The 20,246-nt window shown below is 37.8% G+C and overlaps 2 protein-coding genes across 3 annotated transcripts in view; one reads left to right on the plus strand and one right to left on the minus strand.

Moving 5' to 3' along the window:
- Positions 1-18,713, minus strand: part of LOC126367004 (uncharacterized) — a 119,108-nt gene extending 100,395 nt beyond the window's left edge. Inside the window, exon 1 of the mRNA XM_050010353.1 lies at positions 18,352-18,713. Coding sequence (XP_049866310.1) covers positions 18,352-18,446 — 95 coding nt within the window. The 5' untranslated portion in view covers positions 18,447-18,713. The remainder of the gene's footprint in view (positions 1-18,351) is intronic.
- Positions 1-20,246, plus strand: part of LOC126367061 (calcium uniporter protein, mitochondrial) — a 187,451-nt gene that overhangs the window by 104,676 nt on the left and 62,529 nt on the right. The window lies entirely within an intron of this gene.

The raw sequence follows: 20,246 nt of genomic DNA on the forward strand, positions 1-20,246 counted from the left end.
AACTAAATTGTATTTCTGAGTACAAACGATGCAAATAAACGTTTGATAGATAGTTTGTATTCGAAAATGCGACTATTGCTGAAGGACATTACAAAAATAGAAGCGCAGTACATGTATCAAAAATGTTCAGCGGTTTATCATCCTGAGCGTGTCGTAAAAAACGACCAAGGATTTATGTCCCCTCTAAGATGTTTGACTATCTTTATAGCCGGTAGGCTGATAAGTAGGTGTTCGGTTACCTGTCACAGTGTAAGTTCATCATATCCATCTTGAGAATACAACATATGCCTTTATATTCCTATTTCCATTAATATACGGAACAGAGGAGTAGATATAAATGGGATTCCCTTAAAATCAAATCAAATATTTGTACTTTATAGCACAGAACTAAATTTCAACAATCAGACATAACATGAATACACGTGAATAAAATGCATATTTTTGTCATAATTTAAATTGTCATAATCCTTTTTACAGTAAATTTCTTGTGATAATAGTACTTTCGCATAATAATATCTAAGCAAAATACCTTATTTTTGGGCTAATATTTGTTGGTATAAATTAGATTCACATACCTATTCAATATTAAATATTCTTTACTAAAAAACAGATAACCATAATTATTTTGTCATAAAAGTGTAACAGTAGGTTAAGGTGCGGTGGAGGTGGCTCTTGGGCTACCCTGAAGCCGTCAGCATGTTTATATAAATCGCGAAAAGTATTTTAGTTTCAATATAAATTTATCGCTCGATATAAATGTGTTGCTTTGCCTAAGCTTAATGTTTTAAAAGTTAAAATAAAAATAAAATAATACTCAATTGATCTCCTAGCATCATCCCACAGCTGGGTACAGGCCTCCTCCATTTTGCAGCACTCTTTCCGGTCCTGCGCTAATCTCATTCAAAACTTTCCCACAGATGGCGTTGTTGCAGCAATAAAATACTCTATAAAATTCGTGTAAAAGTACACGAATAAAATAGTTCTACCAGCGCGCCCTTCATCTGCCCCATGAACGCCACACGTTAACAGGTTGATGATCATGCTGGTAATCATTCCTTGTTAAGAAAATCTATTCGCTCCTCATTATTCGCTAACAATGGGAATAATAACTCCTGTCTCCATAAGCCGTGGCCAACAGGAAAAGGGCGTCGTGACAGAACACGAATACCGGTTAAGGAACAAGTGCGCGAACAATAGAAATCATTTGTCACCCCCCCACTTCTATATGGAATGCTTAGGGTAAAATGGTATAAGGTTTTGATGGGTTTCCCTTTATTAAGTCTTTTACATGTACACTTAAAAAAACGTCGCATGCTAAAGAAATACCCGAACTGATGAATCTATGCAGGGTGTACTATGAACTCAGTAAACCCTGTACAAGTACGTTCAGGTAGCCATACAAGTATGTATGGGCGTTAGTGACACCGTAACGAACACTGAGAGGGATGATTCAGACCATGAGATCAGTTCATCTTGCGATGGATGTACCTCTGAATACCCCAATTAGGATATAGTCGTAAGCTTATGTTGACATGTTATTTTATTCTTTACCCGGAATGTTGAAACCCGAAATTAATCTAGGTTTTGTTGAATACAGTGCTTATTTAAGGCGACGAGAAACAGTATGCCACCTACTCCACCTACCAGTGTGTCTTCTACTACTACCTGCCTACTAGTGTGTCTAGCTACTCCACTCCAATCTCATCAGTCATCCCGTGATCATGGCACTTGCAATAGTGTCGTAATATCGGGAGTCATAGTTCCCAGAGTTAAACGCGGTAAGAATCTGTTATTATGTGTTTTAATTATGATAATAACCGCGTAAACTTAAAACAGTATGAAATATTATAAATAAATAAATAAATTATAAGTTGTCTTACACCATATTGTGACTCTGTATCTGTACCACGGAATAGAAGAAAGAGGTTGAAAGTGCCCTAACGCTCATTTCGTATGAGAACTGCTTTCGCCGGTTCAACCCCACTCCTGCAAACAGAACTACGCTAGCTCTATTGCTTCTCAAAATCCATAGCCACTTTATGCTGCAATTTTATCAATACTTTTCATAAGATACTGGATACAAAGTATTTTATTAATAAATAGCCGATCATAGTTAGATTTTTAGCATTTCTGTGATAAGGAGGAATCTTCTTGCTCGATAGTCAATATTCGACTCATGGCCCTGCATACATACATACATACATAAACTCACGCCCGTAATCCCAAATGGGGTGGGCAGAGCCACAAGTAATCAAAGACAACTTGCAGCCACTGTTGATACGAAGTCCTAAGATGGATATGAATGGCCCTGCAGGTTATATATAATACACTAAATGACCTTTTAGTATACTACCGCGTAGTTCCGTATGTCGTAAAGTTTGAAGACGAGTGGAATTCAAAGGTAAGGTATGAACTATTTGCTCATACTTGTAGGGCGCGGATTTTGCGCTCATTTGGCCCTTCCAACCTCTTTCTCCTATTCTGGGATCTGTACCTACCTTTCCTAGGCGAATAAATGATTACTGATTCATATGTGGTACCTTCGACATACAACACGCACTTGTCACATAAAACATCTCGGCGTAGTACTGTAGCGCCCTTACCCAGCTAACACGAAAGGGCTACAATAAACATGTTAAGCAGTGCGGCGGTAAATTGGCTTCCGTGGCAGCTGTTTTGTGACTGCTAATTAAATGGGACACGAGGTAATTTGCGACGGTTGTTGTTACGATGTTGCTTGTTGTGTTGCGGGTCGTGTTTCGTGATTTGTAGAAATGTTCTTGGTATGCGTATACTTTTTGTTTTAAAGTCGGAACAGGAAGGCCTAGGCGAACAAATCGTAACATATAGGATGTTAGAGACACCGTACCGAATAATGAGGGGAAGAGAATAATTCAGTTCGTGATTCTGAGTTAATATCAAACGGAATTCGCCAACGCAAAATTCGCGACGTTTTTGTGTTTTAATAAATTATTTCCAATTGTATACTTATGCATTAAAAAAAAATCGACTTGGTATTAACTCAGAATCATGAGCTGCATTATCCCCCTCAGCATTGTATTTTGGTGTTTTAAGGAATAATAGGAACGGCTACCAATCGGCGATGATGAAGTACATAGTAGTAAGATTTTGACGAGATTAGAAGAAGGAAAAGTGGTGTGGCAGCTTGGTAGCAAGTATAATTCCGTGGAGTCTACCTAAGTCAAAGGAAAATAGGCGTGTGATCTTATGTTTTCATGTAACATATCTTGGAGATATATGTAAAAAAGAAACTTTATGCCGTTTCATTAACTATTCCCGTAATCCCGGATTGCCAAAACGGCAGCAATATTGCTGATATTCGTGCCTATTTGGGCGCACACAAACTTAACCTAAGTTCGACAGCTCTTACATTAGTGCCATCTTTCACTTACAATACGTGTAAGAAAGAGATGCAGATAGTTTCGGTCCTGTCAAATTAAGTTGGTGGTTACCTGAGTCAGCACCACTATACTTGTACGATTAAAACAATACTCATATCATCTTAACACTTCCATAGCAATTCATCCTCAAGGATCTAATATCGAAGCGACAACTTAATGGTTCTAGTTGTCAAATCTGTCGTGTGAAGGACGGTGAATGAGGTCACGCTCAATTAGCGGTTGAACGAGCTGTGGACTCCGGCGGGGTCATTTGTCAATCCTGTCGACTCGATGGAGTCGCCTTATCTATAAATGTATAATGTAAGTCTATGTGTTTTAAAGGTATATAATATGAAAGTTGATTGTGAAACCTGCTACAATTGACCTTTATTAATGAAGGTATAAAAAATTAATAAAACAATTGTTTTATGTAACATCTTTGTATAATAGTACTAATACTTTGTGAAGGTAAATTCGATACAGAGCTAGGAAGCGTCCTATATTAGTCTTTTCGGCTCGGATCTTAGCCGTAACGTAAACAGCTCATATACGTCTACTGGACACAGGTCTTCCCTTAATCGACCGGAGGGTGTATGGAGCATACTCCACCATGCTGCTCCAGTGCGGGTTTAGTCTAAATAATATTTTTTTATTTCTTTCTGTTTCTTAAAAATCTTAGTCGTTCTAACCTTTCGAAATCGGACACTGGACACAGAAGCTGTCATGTCTTAAGACTGACCTTATCTGTTAAAAAGTATCCGGAGTTGTTCTTTGGAACATAAAAACGGATTTTTGTTTAGTGAAAAGTGTTAAGGAAAAGCTTTCCTCAAATAGGGCCATTTCCAGAAATGGTCTTCCTGAGAGCCCATTTACACGACTCTTGTGTCAATAGTCGTTAAACCTGTAAGGTGAAGGACAACGGTCGCGATCAATTAACGAGTGGGCGCGTTCACACGAGTGGAGTCATTTGTCAAAACTTGACAATTGTTTGACTTATTGGGCTAGATGGATGGCCCCTTTTATCAGTGCAGTGGAGGGATACCATACCAGATAATAAATCAAAGATGATCTTTTATTTCGTCGTGAAACAATAATAGTAATTAAAACACATAATAACGGGTTCTTACCGCGTTTAAATCAGGGATATGAGACTCCCGATATTTCGACACTGTTGCATCACGGGATGACTGATGAGATTGGAGTGGAGTAGGTAGATCCATAATTTTCTACGGGCAGACATATCTGTCTACCCTCTTTCTTTGCCGCTTGTTTATGTAAGTGGCGTTAGTATATTTATTTACTCAAACATCACAAGAAAACATACACACAGCACAGGAAATGTATCAACCAGATGAATCATCATCAGGTTGACTTGCCATCAGGCTAAAGCTACGAAACGTTTTTCATTAATTGTTCATTTATTCATACATAGTTGGACTTTTACAGCGTAAAAACCGGACCTGCCAAATGGACTCCGTAAGAACGGGATAACGCTAGGGAGATGACTTGGGATTTTACAGTAACATCTACACGATCCAAATGATTGCTGAAGCAGTAGTGTTCAGTCAGTCAGTACTTTTATTACTTATTTTTTACAAATTAAGAAAGGAAGATCGCGGGCACCCTAAATGAAAGTGAAGTGCGTTAACCCCAAATTACACTTAGCGTTGCGAGAAAGTGAAACAACGAAACGTAAAATATTTACATTTACATAAAACGCTTACGCAACGTAATCTATGAACAGATAACTGCAAGATTAATTGTATACGGTACGGACGAACAATACGGATTTTGTTTCTAATTACTTTTGTGTAAATACAAAGTGTAGATAAGTATCAAAGTCATTTTCCTCTGAATTAATATTTACATTTCTTCATAAAGTTTCGTCTGTAAACTCTAATAGAGAAGGCAAAGCAACAAAGCGTTAGGGTCACCTTTAGTCTTTGTTTTTACTCTTTTTAATTGCTCCATTCTTCTTCTATCGTGTGGGTTGTGAGGTATCAACCCTGGTGTCGGGGTTACTATTGAGCCGCCTAAGTCCCTTGTCATGGCTCATATAACGACTACTAACTTACATCAGTAAGTAGTAACAGGGACCAATGGCCTTCCGAAGCACGGATCATCTTTCTTTCGGACAATCAGGTGATCAGCCTGTAATGTCCTATAACCAAACTAGGGATCACAAAGTGATTTTCGTGATGTGTCCGTTATTTTGTAGCCATTATTGGTTAAATTGCTTAGAAAATATTTACAAACCTTGAAACAAATGGCTTGAAAATAATTAAAACACATAATAACGGGTTCCTACCGCGTTTAAATGGGGATATGAGACTCCCGATATTAACCCGTAAGAACCCGTTATTATGTGTTTTAATTATGATAATAACCGCGTAAACTTAAAACAATTGCTTGAAAATAACCAGAAGTTTCGAATTGCATGTGTATATTATCTGATAGGATTATAGTTTTCAATGCATTCCGTGAAATTTTTCATTCTACTTTAGAAATTTACAAAGAATGACTCGAGTTTTCTGGCTGGTATCCCAAAAGGCAGTGGCCTAAATTTTTACTACTGTGTCTAAAAGTTATTCTTATAACATATTATTATGTAGGTAGTTAACTGCCCCCGTGGTTCAATTGAGCGTTGGGCTCATGCTCCGGAGGTCTCGGCTTCGAATCCCCGTGGGGACATCACAAAAATCACTTTATGATCCATACTTTGGTTAGGTCATTACAGGCTGATCGCCTGATTGTCTGAAAGCAAGATAATCCGTGCTTTGTAAGGCACGTTAAGCCGTTGGTCCCGGTTAATGGTTACTGGTGTAAGTACGTAGTCGTTACATGATCCATGTCAGGGGCCGAGGTAACTAAGGTTGGTAATCCACCTCACAATCACAACCCACACGATAGAAAAATTATACAGGGTGCCATCGTAACGAAAACTTTGAGGGATGATTCAGACTATGATTCTGAGTTAATATCAAGTGGGATTTATGAAAAGTATGGAACAGAAAAGAATTTAAAAAATAAAACACAAACATTTTCATGAATTTTCCGACAGGAAATTCCACTTGATATCAACTCAGAATCATAGTCTGAACCATCCCGCTCAGTATTCGTTACGGTGTCATTAACACCCATACCTACTTGTATGGCTACCTGTGTGTACTTGTACGGGGTGTAAGTATAGAATTGAAAATAATGTCACTAACACCCTGTATAGGGAGAAATATTTTACAAAATAAATCGTAGCATTTTATAGGTATGGAATTAAGTAATTCATATCGTGACAGACTCATATCGTGGTAGACTCATATAGGGAAATGTATATTCGAAGTATTTTAGTTCGTTCATAATACTTTGTGAGATAAGTGAAGAAAAATAGACAGAAGACAGTATGTCCTAGCCGTACAAAATCATCAATCCATTTCCTTTTATCCTTTTATTTTTCTCTGTTCAAACAATCTGCTGTTTGACCTAACCCTCACTTGTTTGAAGTCGAGCTTGGAGAGCACTTCAACAAGTGGATAGTGAACGTTGGCACGTTATGTGCAGACTATAGCATACAATTATCAGTCAAGGACTCTCAGGCTACGTACCCAAAAAATATATAAATGGCGCTGTATATATTTAACGTGATAGTTACCAATTTTCTCATTACTCGGGTACATAATTATTCCAAAATACAATGTAATGGCAGAAGCATGTATAAAAATAATAGTTGCTTGATATTTGGATCACATTATGTATAGAATTATGTTGCTACCTATATTGCTTTCATTTATTTTGATCAGAACAATAATGGGTGAAATATGTGTTGTACTTGAGTGTAATAACAAGGGTCATCTCAGGGTTGTGCCTGTCAATATTTTCATGTATTTGTCAACTTAAACCAAATGCTCAGCTGGAATACGTGTGTTTATCTAAAACCGCAGATTTTCCGCGCAGCCAACAATCAAGAGTTGCGCAGACGCTGAGCTAGCGTGAAGCGATTCAGTTGCGACGTGATGTGTGTCATCGACAAATATGTGGTGTGGAGAAACGCGCGAGAAGCACAGTCGGCACGGTCCGTTGCGCGCTTTTTATGGCTAGTAGGGTGTGGCGCACTGACAGCGGGCTGGAGTGCTAATCAACGCTGTTATATTAATTTGTTGGAACATACGTGCTTCTATTTTCTTTATGTCCCTCGTCAATCACCGCATTCCCGAATTCAAACGAATGCGAATTTCCATTATTCATCAATTATTATAGTCACTCCGGTCCTGTGGTTCACTGGCTTCACCCTCAGGCCTGTTGTTTTTCACCCTTAGGCCTGTTGTCCCCCCGATACCGACCCCGCATGCGTGGTCGACGACTTCCCTTAATCAGCGCTTATCGCTATCGAACCCGGGGTCGATTAATTCTTTCAATTTTTTTTCCTCTCAGACCCGAGGCGAGGTTCGCGCCCAACTGTGCACCCTCCGGTCTGTTGTCTTAAACGTTGTACCGGGTGAGAGCCTTCAGCGGTCCCCATTTGTCCGGCCAAGTAGTTAATGCCATCTACGGCAAATCTACAATAAGTCACGTCAAAAAAAAAGGTTCACCGGCTTGCTTCTTGCTTGAAGGCGCCAGTTCCAAACCCGGTACCGGACTTGCACCAATGAGTTACTAATTTATCTTAAGTGCAATTCACTAACACAGTTGGCTCGATAATTATAGACGGCGAAGTTTTATTTCTGGATAATGATAGGTATCTAAAGAACAATAAAAGAAGAGAGAGAGAGGTACGGTATTGTGAATTCATGGTTATTTTTAAATATCTTGTACCTAAGAAGACACCTTTGACAAGACATTAAGATGTCTTAATCATACCCTAGTCCCTAACTACGGGCACGACCCCTACGACTATGGGCAATTCATTCCAAACTCAAAATCTTTTCTTTTTTAATTTTCTTTTGCCCCAACGGGAAATGGTTTTGTACTTATGTAGCATTTATACCAAAATCATACATGCGTGACTAGCATGTAGCAATGTAGGTCTCAACTAATAATGTATGAGTTAAAAAACAATGTAACAATTAACATTTACACTTGTCTTAATCGATGACGATACGCAATGACAAACACACCCACTTAGGCTAACTATAAAAACAGAGATTTTCTCTATTGAAAGAGATTTTATAAATATATAAATATAACACATACTGCACTGTAACAATGAACAAACTAGTGAACAAACGTACTAGACTATAGAAATAGTTTAAATAATGCATAGTATTTAGGTGCTTTAAGTAGGTACTACAATTTAGAACTGGGGGATTAAAATGGCCACATCGTACTTCTAAATGTTAGTAAAAACTACACTTAAGATAAATTAATAATTCATTGGTGAGGGTCCTGTAACAAGGTTAGTCACCTAATTAGCGACATCTATCGAGAGTTGCACATAAACTATATCTTCCAATTCGCTCCGCTAGCACTCGGTCCGCACTGAATGTCATAGGCGCTTGACGCGCGCTGCCCCCCTCTGCGCGAGCGCATATGTTCGCAAAAACGCGCGATTAAAATTCTCCGTGACCGTCACAAGATTGCCTATCCATTTATTCAGCGAAAATTGTCTTAGTTTATCATCTTATCCAATGAAGTTCCAATTATTCTTCATTGTTACAATCGGTTGTTTGTTTTCTGTCGACGTGTTTGATAGATGCGTCGCACGGATTCGTCGTATATAACATGTTTAGATTGGACTGTGGATTGAATTATTTATCGTAGGAGCATGAGAGACATATCACCTACAATAATGAATTTGGAGTTTAGAAGTGCTTACTGCCTCATACAGGGTGTTAGGGCTCATAACATTACCATGCAGTTCGTCGTATTTTATAACGAACTAGCGGCCCGCCCCGGCTTTGCCGGGTGCAATGCTGAGGAAAAAATGAAATTATTTACTACATCACATTAAAAACCTCAAAAATAACAGTATTTCTCTACTATTTAATAGATGTTATTATACATATTATAAACCTTCCTCTTGAATCACTCTATCTATTAAAAAACTGTAACAAAATCCGTTGCATGGTTTTAAAGATTTAAGCGTACATAGGAATATAGAGACCGAAAAAGCGACTTTGTTTTATACAATGTAGTGATGATAACCACCACAAGTGGTCATACAGCAATGCCTTATTGCTGACTACCGTGGAAATTGTATAAAAATTGCCCTACAATGGTTGATCAAAGAGAAGATATTCAAATACATAAGTACAAAAATTGACTCTTGCCCGCAATTTAAAATCCCACACACGCTTTAAACCCTATAAGGGTTTTAGTGTCGTAATGTATGAATTTCATGTAATTGTACATTTGGATTTTAAATAAATAAAAAAATGGGCTAGCTAGACAACCATAGGTTATGTCTGTGTTTTACAAATTAATGTTGTCTTACATAGCCGCACGCCTGGCTTGACAGGAACTTCAGGTTGAAATCAGAGTCAGAATTTTTCGATTTAATTTTCTCTTTTTAATATCCATCATATCCATCTTGGGACTTATTGTCAACAGTGGCTGCAAGTTGTCTTTGTTTACTTGTGGCTCTACCCACCCCTTTAGAGAATATGGGAGTAAATTTACATAAATCCGAAATCTCTAATAGATTAATAACGAGAAGCGCTGGAAAATATTACATACATACGTACCTATGTACAGTCATGAGCAATATAATGTACTCACTTAAGGACTCTGTCGCACTAACATTTATTTGACATTTAGTGAGACTTACGGTGCAATTTTTCAAAGATATTCATTTGACATGGTACCAAAATGTATGCATATTGATGCTCGTGACCGTACGTATGTAATATTTTCCAGCACTTCTTGTTATTAATCTCAATAATCCGATCTGAATATTAATAAAGTTGCAGCGGCAGCCTCTAATTTGAGGTACGTTTTATAGTAGTGATATAGTGCAGGGTGCGGTAGACCGTAGCATGACAAGTTTCCGTATTGACGTCTAAAAAAGATGATAACGGACCTTCAGCTGAACGTCCAGTTAGATCACGCTCCAGTTGTTTTACGCCAATTCTTATTCCGCACACCTTTACATTGGTTGCTTGGATTTGAAGCTGGTTTAGTGGTTTTAGAGATAGTAGTAAGAAGTTTAGGGTTAGTGTTTAGTGGTTTTATAGTTAGTAGTTAGTAGTGAGTGGTTTTAGAGTTAGTGGTGGTGTGTGATTGACTTCCGTATTTATTTTTTTAAACACAGGGTTGGTTTAGCGTATCTTATGATAGGTATTAGGTAGGTAAAATAAGAAAGGTCTGTCGCGCAGTCGATAACGTATCGTCGCAACCATGTTATGATCAAAACCATGTAAATTTTGAAAAATCACATTCAGATGTGATTTTCTTCAACAAAATCTCGGTTACTTTCAATTAATTTCATTCTCTTCTTCTATCGTGTGGGTTGTGAAGTGGATTACCAACCCCATCAACCCTGGTGTGAGGGTTACTATGAGCTGCCAAATGCCCCTGACATCTACCTTGAGATGACTCATGTAACGACTACATACTTACATCAGTAAGTTGTAACCGGAATCGGGGCTCAATAATAAGCCTGACACCAGGGTTGATGAGGTTGGTATTCCACCTCACAACCCACACGATAAGGAGACTACTACAACACTCTTTGACGTTGTCGCGTTATCATATAACTATACTTTTGTTGCTGATCGTTCTGAAATGTCAAACGTTCCTAGAAGTATTTTAGTCGTATGGTAAGACATCGTAATTATAGATCTTTAGTGATTTATTACCAAACCAACCGACAATCGCGAGCCATTTAAAATTCAAAGCACAATTTATAGCATCTTCGATATAATTACCGGCATATTTGTGATGAAAATATCAAATGAGAATTTAAAGTAATTATATCATCAGACGGAGAGAAAACAGCATCAGTGTTAAATTAAGATGCAAAGCAGATAAGAATATATTGCGTGCGTGTAATGAAACCACTGTGCGGTTAGTAGTTCTATGAGAGCTTTTGTTGAATACTAATGATTTCCATCTTATACTCTTTTAATTAATAATAATAGTCCGGGACTCCATAGTCCCGAGATATGGAAATGACAAACATAATAATAAAATAATAAAAACACTTTATTGCACACAAATTTACAAAAATATTCTTTTTTTTTAGTTTTAAGTCATACATAAACTCACGACTATATCCCAATTGGGGTAGTCAAAGATATATCCATCGCAAGATGAACTAAGTACGCACTAAGTAACCTCATCGAACTTTCTGTTCCCTAGACCTATTATTGAATTAAACTGAAGAAATTATTACAACCGATTGAAAACTAATATCGTCACAACGCAATGTCCCTACTAACGAGAGCACAATTTTTGCTATTGTGTCTGCTATTATTATCATCAACAAAGTTAGGTAGAGTTCAAGTAAGGTTATATGTTTTAAGTACTTAAAATGTGTTAATATTGTAGCTCAATTTAGAATAGTATTGGTAGATTTTTCTGACTTTTACTACATATAAAAATAACAGTTGTGAATCACCCGTCTCTTTTCTTTTCGGCAGATAAGAAAATGACAAGAGTAACTTAAAATAAAATTAGGAGGTGTCTGCAGGAATCGGGGCCATTAGCTGTAATTTTGTAGTCGATTGCGATTAAAATGCACTCTGTATGTAATGTCCCTTAGAAAACGAGAGATAATATTATAAGGATTAGAAGTATATTAGTTGTGTGGCTAAATTCTTAATCTATTTTTGTTCTGTTTATTTTTATTATTTTCTTATTTATATTCTTAATCTTAATTCTTATTCTTTTTTCTTTGATATAAAAATCTTTCGTTTATACAGTCACTCAATAACTTCAGCATAACAACAGTTACCTATATACAATGCCAGTAAAGTAGATCGAGTGAACATAACTCGTCTTAAAGTTTAGTTCAGAACTTCAAGTTTTGAAAACTTACAATTCTTTGACTTCTTTATGAAAATGTAGTTGTGCCCAACAAGATATATTACTGTGGACTTCCTAACGATGCTGTCGACTGGTCTTATATCAATTTTGGTCTGTTGAAAGTCTAGGGTAAAGACGCCTTTACCCATAACGCATGTTTTTTCCAGCGCGGTGGTAGCTCAGTTGGTAGAACGCTTGTTTCTGACTTTAAGGTCTCAGGTTGTCGAACAACCAATGATTGTCGAATTTGTTTTTGAATTCATGTTTGTATCATAAATGATTATCACGCTCAGTGGCGAAGGAAAACATCGTGAAGAAACCCACATTCCCGAGAAATGCATTTTCGGAGGTATGTGACCTAACGTGTATTCGGCTGGTTTTCCCTTCGCGGTTTGGAAGGTCAGACAGGCAGCCGCTTTTGTAAAAAACCGCACGTCAAATGTTCAGGTTAGGTAAGCGGACCCTGTGAAAAACGGGATAATGCTAGGGAGATGATGACTCTCCTAAGATAAACTTTAATTGTGAAAAATAGCCATTTCAAGAGATAACGACACATGACATAGTGGTAGGCAGAGGTGACAGAGACACAGACAGAGGCAGAGGGGGAGTGGCGAAACAGGGAGGGGAGGGAACATATCCGGGAAATGTCAATAAATTGACAACTATTTCTTCTTTAAAACAATTTCTAGAAGCTGTTTTTCAAATTAAGCTATATCTGAGTGAGTTATACATAAACATGAACGTCATGATAAGCATCATGATTATCATGAAGCCATCTAAGTTCACGACCATACATGGACCATAAACGAAAGTAGTTTTTTGTTATTCGCGTGTAACTAGAACACGAATGAAATATAAAACGATTATGACATTATGAGACCATATCATGAAATAGAAAATACATGGTTAAAAGAAATATGAAGTTAATTGTATAAGATTAAGTATTTGCATGTGTCATGCAAATATAATATCATTTATAGTACTTGCTTACAGGCTATTATCAAATTACCAATTTCATAACACGTTGCAGATATCTACAATAATTTCTACCATAATAGCGAGTTACATTGACTTAAAAATGTTTTTCTTCAGCAAAATAGCAAGTCCGTTTAAAGAATAAGTGCTGAATAGGTTAGTTTCCAAATCAGTTACTTTTTACTATACGTCAAAACATGAAATTACTACGGATTTTTTATGAAAAAGCAGACTGTGACGTCATAGAAAAACGTGGTAAAATGTCGGACCTATGTACTTATTACATGAGCCGTAGTATTACCTATATTTAATTGTCGGCCTAGCTTTGCAACACTGATGTTCTTCTTACATACCTAAATGTCAGTTAACAAGTTTACTTCACAACTAACCTTGCAAACTCATAAACCAAATTTTGTCAGTAATAAATCGTCCATTTCGTATCAGATAGGCAGAATCTTTGTACCACGTTTGCATCAGCCTCTAATTAAATAATGGAAACTTTGTTGGTGAAATACTTTATTGGTCGTAAATCTTACAGGGTAGGTAGTTGCCAGATGTTTATAATACTTATAAGGGACTATTATTATAATACTTAACGACCTCCGTGGTCCAGTGGTTGAGCGTTAGGCTAACAATCCGGAGGCCCTGGGTTCAAATCCCAGTGGGGAAATATCACAAAAATTACTCTGTGATCCCTAGTTTGGTTAGTCTGATCACCTCAGTCTGATCACCTGATTGTCAGTAAGTAGTCGTTACACGAGCCATGTCAGGGGCCTTTGGCGGCTCAATAGTAACCCTAACACGAGAGAAGAAGGGGATTATAATACTTGTTTTTGGAAATGGAATGTTCTAGAACTACACTTCTCATCAAAAAAATCAAAACACTTCCGTTTTCATTGTTTCTGTCCGAATTTAACACAAAAAAGAATTCATACGATGAAAAAAAATACATAAATGTATAGCTGGCAGTTTGGCCATTACAGTAATAAGCGAAAATTCTAAATTCAAAATTAGAATTTCATTTGTTTATCTTATAAACGAAATGAATCACTGTTTTGAGACAAATGTGTGTTTAGGGTTGGAGTACATTTAGCGTTTAAAAACTAAAAATTGGCGCCTATCCTTAAACTTTTTGTTTTTTATTTCAATACTGTGACTTTGGGACGTCTGAAAAAAGGTTTTTTTTCTAAAACGTATGGATACTTCGCCCACAGAAGCCGCCCAAGTTGTGGCATCGCTGGATTCTGGCCTTAGTCAGCGTGTTGTGGCTGCAAGACTGCATCTAAGCCTGTCATCTGTTCATAGAGTCTATAAACGTTATCGGGAGACTGGTTTGTTCACGCGCCGTTCAGGATCTGGCAGGAATCGGGTCACTTCTGAGCGAGATGATCGATTTATTGTAACAACTTCTTTAAGAAATCGACGCCTTAACGCTTTTCAACTGCAGCAGCGGCTTCGTGTTGTACGAAGGGTGGCTGTAAGTGACTCTACAATTAGAAGAAGGTTGAAGGATCGTGGACTGGTACCGCATAAGCCAGCAAATGGGCCGAAATTAACTGCAGACCATCGAAGAGCGCGCCTTAACTTTGCACGTGAGCACCTAAATTGGTCATACCTACAGTGGAGCAAAGTTCTCTTTTCTGATGAGTGTAAAATTATGCTGTATGGTAACGACGGAAGGAACAAGGTCTACAGAAGAGACGGAGAACGCTATGCACAATGCTGCATTGAAGAAAAGGTCAGCTATGGTGGCGGTTCGTGGACGGTTTGGGGAGGAATCAGCGCCGACGGTAAGACAGAGCTTGCTTTCGTGTCTGGGCCACGTCTGCCTGCACTAAACTGTCATCGGTACGTCGAAGAGTGTCTCGAGCCTCATGTGATGCCCTATGCACATTTTATTGGCAACGGCTTCATATTCATGCACGACAATGCTAGGGCTCACACCGCGGGCGTCGTACGAGATTATCTTAACGAAGTCGATATCTCTATTATGGAATGGCCAGCAAGAAGCCCGGACATGAATCCCATTGAACATCTGTGGGATGAATTAAAGAGACGAATTCGAGCAAGAGATCCTGCCCCAGAAACACTTAGCCAGCTGCAAGATGCAATCCAAGAGGAATGGGACAATATACCACAGCATGTGATCGTGACTCTCATCCGATCGATGAAGAACCGTATGGAAGCAGTAATTAGAGCTCGGGGAGGGAATACAAGTGATTAAATAAACGTTTTTTAGCTTTTTTTTTCATTTACGTGTGTTGTTTTATCCATTTCCTTTATACTCCATACGGAATAAAAATGACTCATTTAACAAAATACGAAACCTATGAAAAATTAATTTAAATTTAGAACATTAACATTAAGATTTGATAAGCTCATATTACTCACTATTAAACGACATTTAACATTTATTCCTAAATGTACACATTTTTCTGATAATCCTGACAAAACATAAACTTGCAAGGTGTTTCGATTTTTTTGATGAGAAGTGTATTTTGGCCTTGACATGAGCCTTCGTAGGGAAGGGGTGTTACTTATTGTTACATAATAATGATATAGTTGTTTTGAGTGAATGTACGCTTCTGTTTCCCAAGGATGGTTGTATTTTGCTCAATGTTTACTAAATAATGTGCGTATGCGATGTTCGACGGTCATCCCTCGTGCTCGACTTTAAGCATTCGTTTACAGTTACTTCATAAGTTAAAAAACATGTTATTCCATAATAAGTCATCGAATGGACCCCTGTTTGAAGCTTAAAAACGCCAAGCTGCTTCTCACGTCAACCTAACCTAACCTAGCATGATGACGAAGTATTTATAAGCGATATACTGGTAATATCAGAAGTTGGTCCCGGTTACTACTTACTGATGTATGTAGTCGTTACATGAGTCATGTCATGCCTTTGGCGGCTCAATAGTAACCCTGACACCAGGGTTGATGAGGTTAGTAATCCACATCACAGCCCACACGATAGAAGATCAACAAACGAATTTGAATTTGAACTAAAACGTACCAAATGTCGTCACGGACCTAAAAATTTTCAAAAAAGTAAAAGATATCACACATACACAAAATTTTGCATAAAAGTACTTAAAATATATATAATATCAATAATACACATAATGCATTGAACTTACTTTATTTGACTTTCATTTGAAAGTCATTTATAAATCGATATTTTGACATGTTTAATGGAAATGATATTTAATTTAGTTAAAAGTTTTTATTATTATTTGATAATTTCGATATGGATAGGTTATAACCTATTATTAAACCGTAAACAATAAGTGCTTTTAGAAAATATAGAGAATGAAGACACAACACGTAAGTAATATTTTTAAAATGCATACCCCTTCGCGTGTTTCAGCGTAAAGTAACGGCTTAACTTTTCATATGAGAGTTTACTTGGCTTATTTTATTTGTTGTACGCTCGTTGGCAAAAAGCCAACTGTACTCGTATTTGTTGAGATTGATACAATCCGCGATTAAAGTGTTATTACAGATGTCAATAGTGGATAATGTGTTTAATTGTACATGTACTCATGTGAAAATATCCTACACCTATTGTTAACATACCATGGATAATTGTTTATTATCCCATAAAAATAAATAAATAGCCTGGTATAGGCTTAGGGCTTGGTTTGTTTGCTGTTTTGGGATTTTTAAGTCGTAACGTATACTGAAGAACATTTCTTTAAGAATATACACACTTACTGATAAATCTCAGAGTTTACATATTTCGTGTTTTTTTATTAGATTTTTTTTTTATTTTCTTTTTTTTCTTTAATTTTTCAAAATGGCGCTTACGTGGTTTTCACTTTAAGGCAACGATAATGTCCGTATATTGCGCGAGAGGCGATAAACTAACTTAATAGACGATTAATAAATCAATTATTCTACTGGCTCATTCATCGTCGCGATACAAGGGTAACTAACTCGGGTGTTGTTTGCATTAAAAGCTTTTTCATGAGAGAAGTTTTAAAGGTTCCGTCTTTTTAGTTACTTTTGAGTTGTAAGTACCTTTTGTTTCGTAAATTGACTTTTCTCTCGTACAAATATTTGCAATCACAAAAAACGGCAGCCAACAGGTCCCTGTTTTGTCGAGCGTTGTTTGTGCCTAGGAATTAATGGGACAATTTATATTCTGACCTAAAACATGAGTTTAGACTCCGCACATACATCGCCCGTACGCAGATAGAGAGCGGCTGAATAATTTGTTCCAGCAAATTGAATTTCAAGACACATTCTTTCATATAAGTCTTCTTCTATCATGTGGGTTGTGAGGTGGATTACCAACCCCATCAACCGTGGTATCAGGGTTACTATTGAGCCACCAAAGGCTTCTGTAACGACTGTATTAGAAGATATCCTCCGTGAATAAACATTTGTTCAACGAGCGAACATACGCGAAATACAAAGAGTTTCATTTCTAGCGAGTATTCTTGTTGTGAGTTCTTGGTTTTCATGTAATAAGCAAATTAGTACTATCATTTTTTTCTGTTTTTTGTTGGTACACGGAAAAGCACCTAAATTAAAACATTACTTTAACATTTATTGCGAGACTGAATTTGATATTGCTCTTATATTATCAAAGTAACAAGAAAATGTTTTATCTTGTAAATAGAGGTGATGTACTTTTTACCCAAATAGCCTCAAAGGGATGTCACTTAGCAATAACGACAACTGTGAGGTTTACTTCTCTTTTTCGTGTGGGAAATAAAGTATGTTTGTAATGTAATGTACGGTCACCGAGTATAAATTATGCATATATTTTGGTACCATGTCACATGTTTTTTTTTTGACAAATCCGCATTAAATTACAAAAACAACAACACGAGCTAATTATAAATAGAAACCCTCCTCCAGCGCCCCACACTGAGGCAGAGCGCCCAAAACGCTGGCAAATTGCAATTGTAAGTCTCACTAAATGTCAAATATGTTAGTGCGAGCGACAGAGTCAGAGTGGGTACATTATATTGCTCATTACTGTACCTAATAGGTGAAAAGTGGACCTTACCTTCGCCTCCTACTATAAGTCTTGCGCCGCTCGTGGGCGGGCGGGTCGCTTGCGTACGCGCCGCCATCGCCCTCCGCACTGTGCCCCGCCCCCATCGCTACCCCATGCCACTCACACACTCACACACACGCGTCACCCACGACACCCCAAAGGACTAGGTTCCAAGCCAGAAAATAGAATAAAAGTCTACCCGCGCATGTCTAGTTGACTTTGGAACATAAATTTTGAATTTAAAGTCCGTACATTTTAAGTTTTTAAAATGACTGTCGAGGCACTGGCTGGTTGAGTAAGTAAAGAGTTTGTATATAGGGTGTCGGGTTTTTTTTCTCGGCCGCGTTGAGCGCGGGCGGCTCACGGTACGAATGTGAAGCGTACCGTCGCATGCGCATCGCACGCGCCCGCCTTACATTGCTAATTAACGGTGTGAGTTTTGAGCGGTGACGTGGTGAAACTATTAAGGAGGTCTATTATTAGAGTCGTGACAATTTTTATGATCAATTGAGCTGTGGATTTTATTGAAGATGGTTGTAAACTGCATTCTATGTTGACTTTAATAGTCTAATTATGTAGTTTCTTAGGACTTTTGACTGTAGACTGAGACCTGAGAGCAGTGAGTTACTTTAGTAACATATAATTGATGAATGTGAAGAAAGCCTATTTTCCCATACATGTCGTAAAAGGCGACAAAGGGTCAGCGTCCTGTCGAACATGATGGATCATCTGTAAGAGCGATAGGCTGATCACCTATCATCATAAGGTTTATCATTATCCACCTTAGGACTATGTATCAAAAGTGGCTGCAAATATGTATGTGAAGAAAACAAAAGACGTATTTATAAGTCCATAGTCGCTGCTCTTATTTTAATTTAAAAAAAAAAGAGAAGATAGCATTTGCTTATACTAGTGGAAATAATGTTTGCTTGAAATAGGCGTGAATTTATATAGCAAAGCGAGAATTCCTTTTAGCCTTTTTTCCTTCATCCTTCTTTATATTTTTTATAAAATCGGTCGTGTTTATTTTATTTATCTATTAAACGCATCACTATCAGTGCGGGAATGTACCTGCTGTCAAAACTCTTCAATAGTAAGGACACTTGGCTGATATTTTTTCCAAGGTTTACTTTCTGGTACTCTGATCCTGTCTGCCTGAAGGCTAAATAATGAAGATCTTTTTACATGACTGTTGCGCCTTTTTACTGCCGGGAACGTTCCCGAAGAGGGAGGGGTTACGTATATACGTAACACAAACTAAACCTACAAACACGCTTACACACGCTCGCGCGCACACACACACACACACACACACGCACACGCACACACAAACACACACACACAAGCGCACGCGTACACATACACACACACACACACACACTCAAGAGTACCTACTTATAATTTTATTTGATTGTCTTTTTATTGTTTCTTAATCTACCTAAAGCTGCTGTACGTATATATTTCTATTTAATGTCCTCTAGCCCTCGTTGACAATTACTTCCGCACAATATCCCAGGAAGAGGAAATGACTGAAAACCAGCGCTGGATGGCGCCATAGCATGGCTCCATCGCAGCACAAGCTGAGCCATTTCCTTTTGCCCGTATTCGTAATATTCATAATTACTTAGTTCATATAGCAAATGTAAATTGTTACTGGCAATAAATTTATTCTTATTTTTATTTCCGTCTTACAAATCCGCTGTCGCCTGTCCCTCAAACCAGCTCTCATCGACTAATTGTTGAGCGGTCCGCCTCGGAAATCGCATCGCTCTCGTTTCTACTAATTACACGAGCGGCTGCTTTCCCGATGGAAAACGTCGCCGGCGGAAGGAACGCCACATAACGTATACATGTCGTGGCCAGATCTTAGAATTGATCATTTCATGACGTGCTCGATCTTTATT

Source organism: Pectinophora gossypiella, chromosome 5 (assembly GCF_024362695.1).
Source record: "Pectinophora gossypiella chromosome 5, ilPecGoss1.1, whole genome shotgun sequence".
NCBI classification, from domain to species: domain Eukaryota; kingdom Metazoa; phylum Arthropoda; class Insecta; order Lepidoptera; family Gelechiidae; genus Pectinophora; species Pectinophora gossypiella.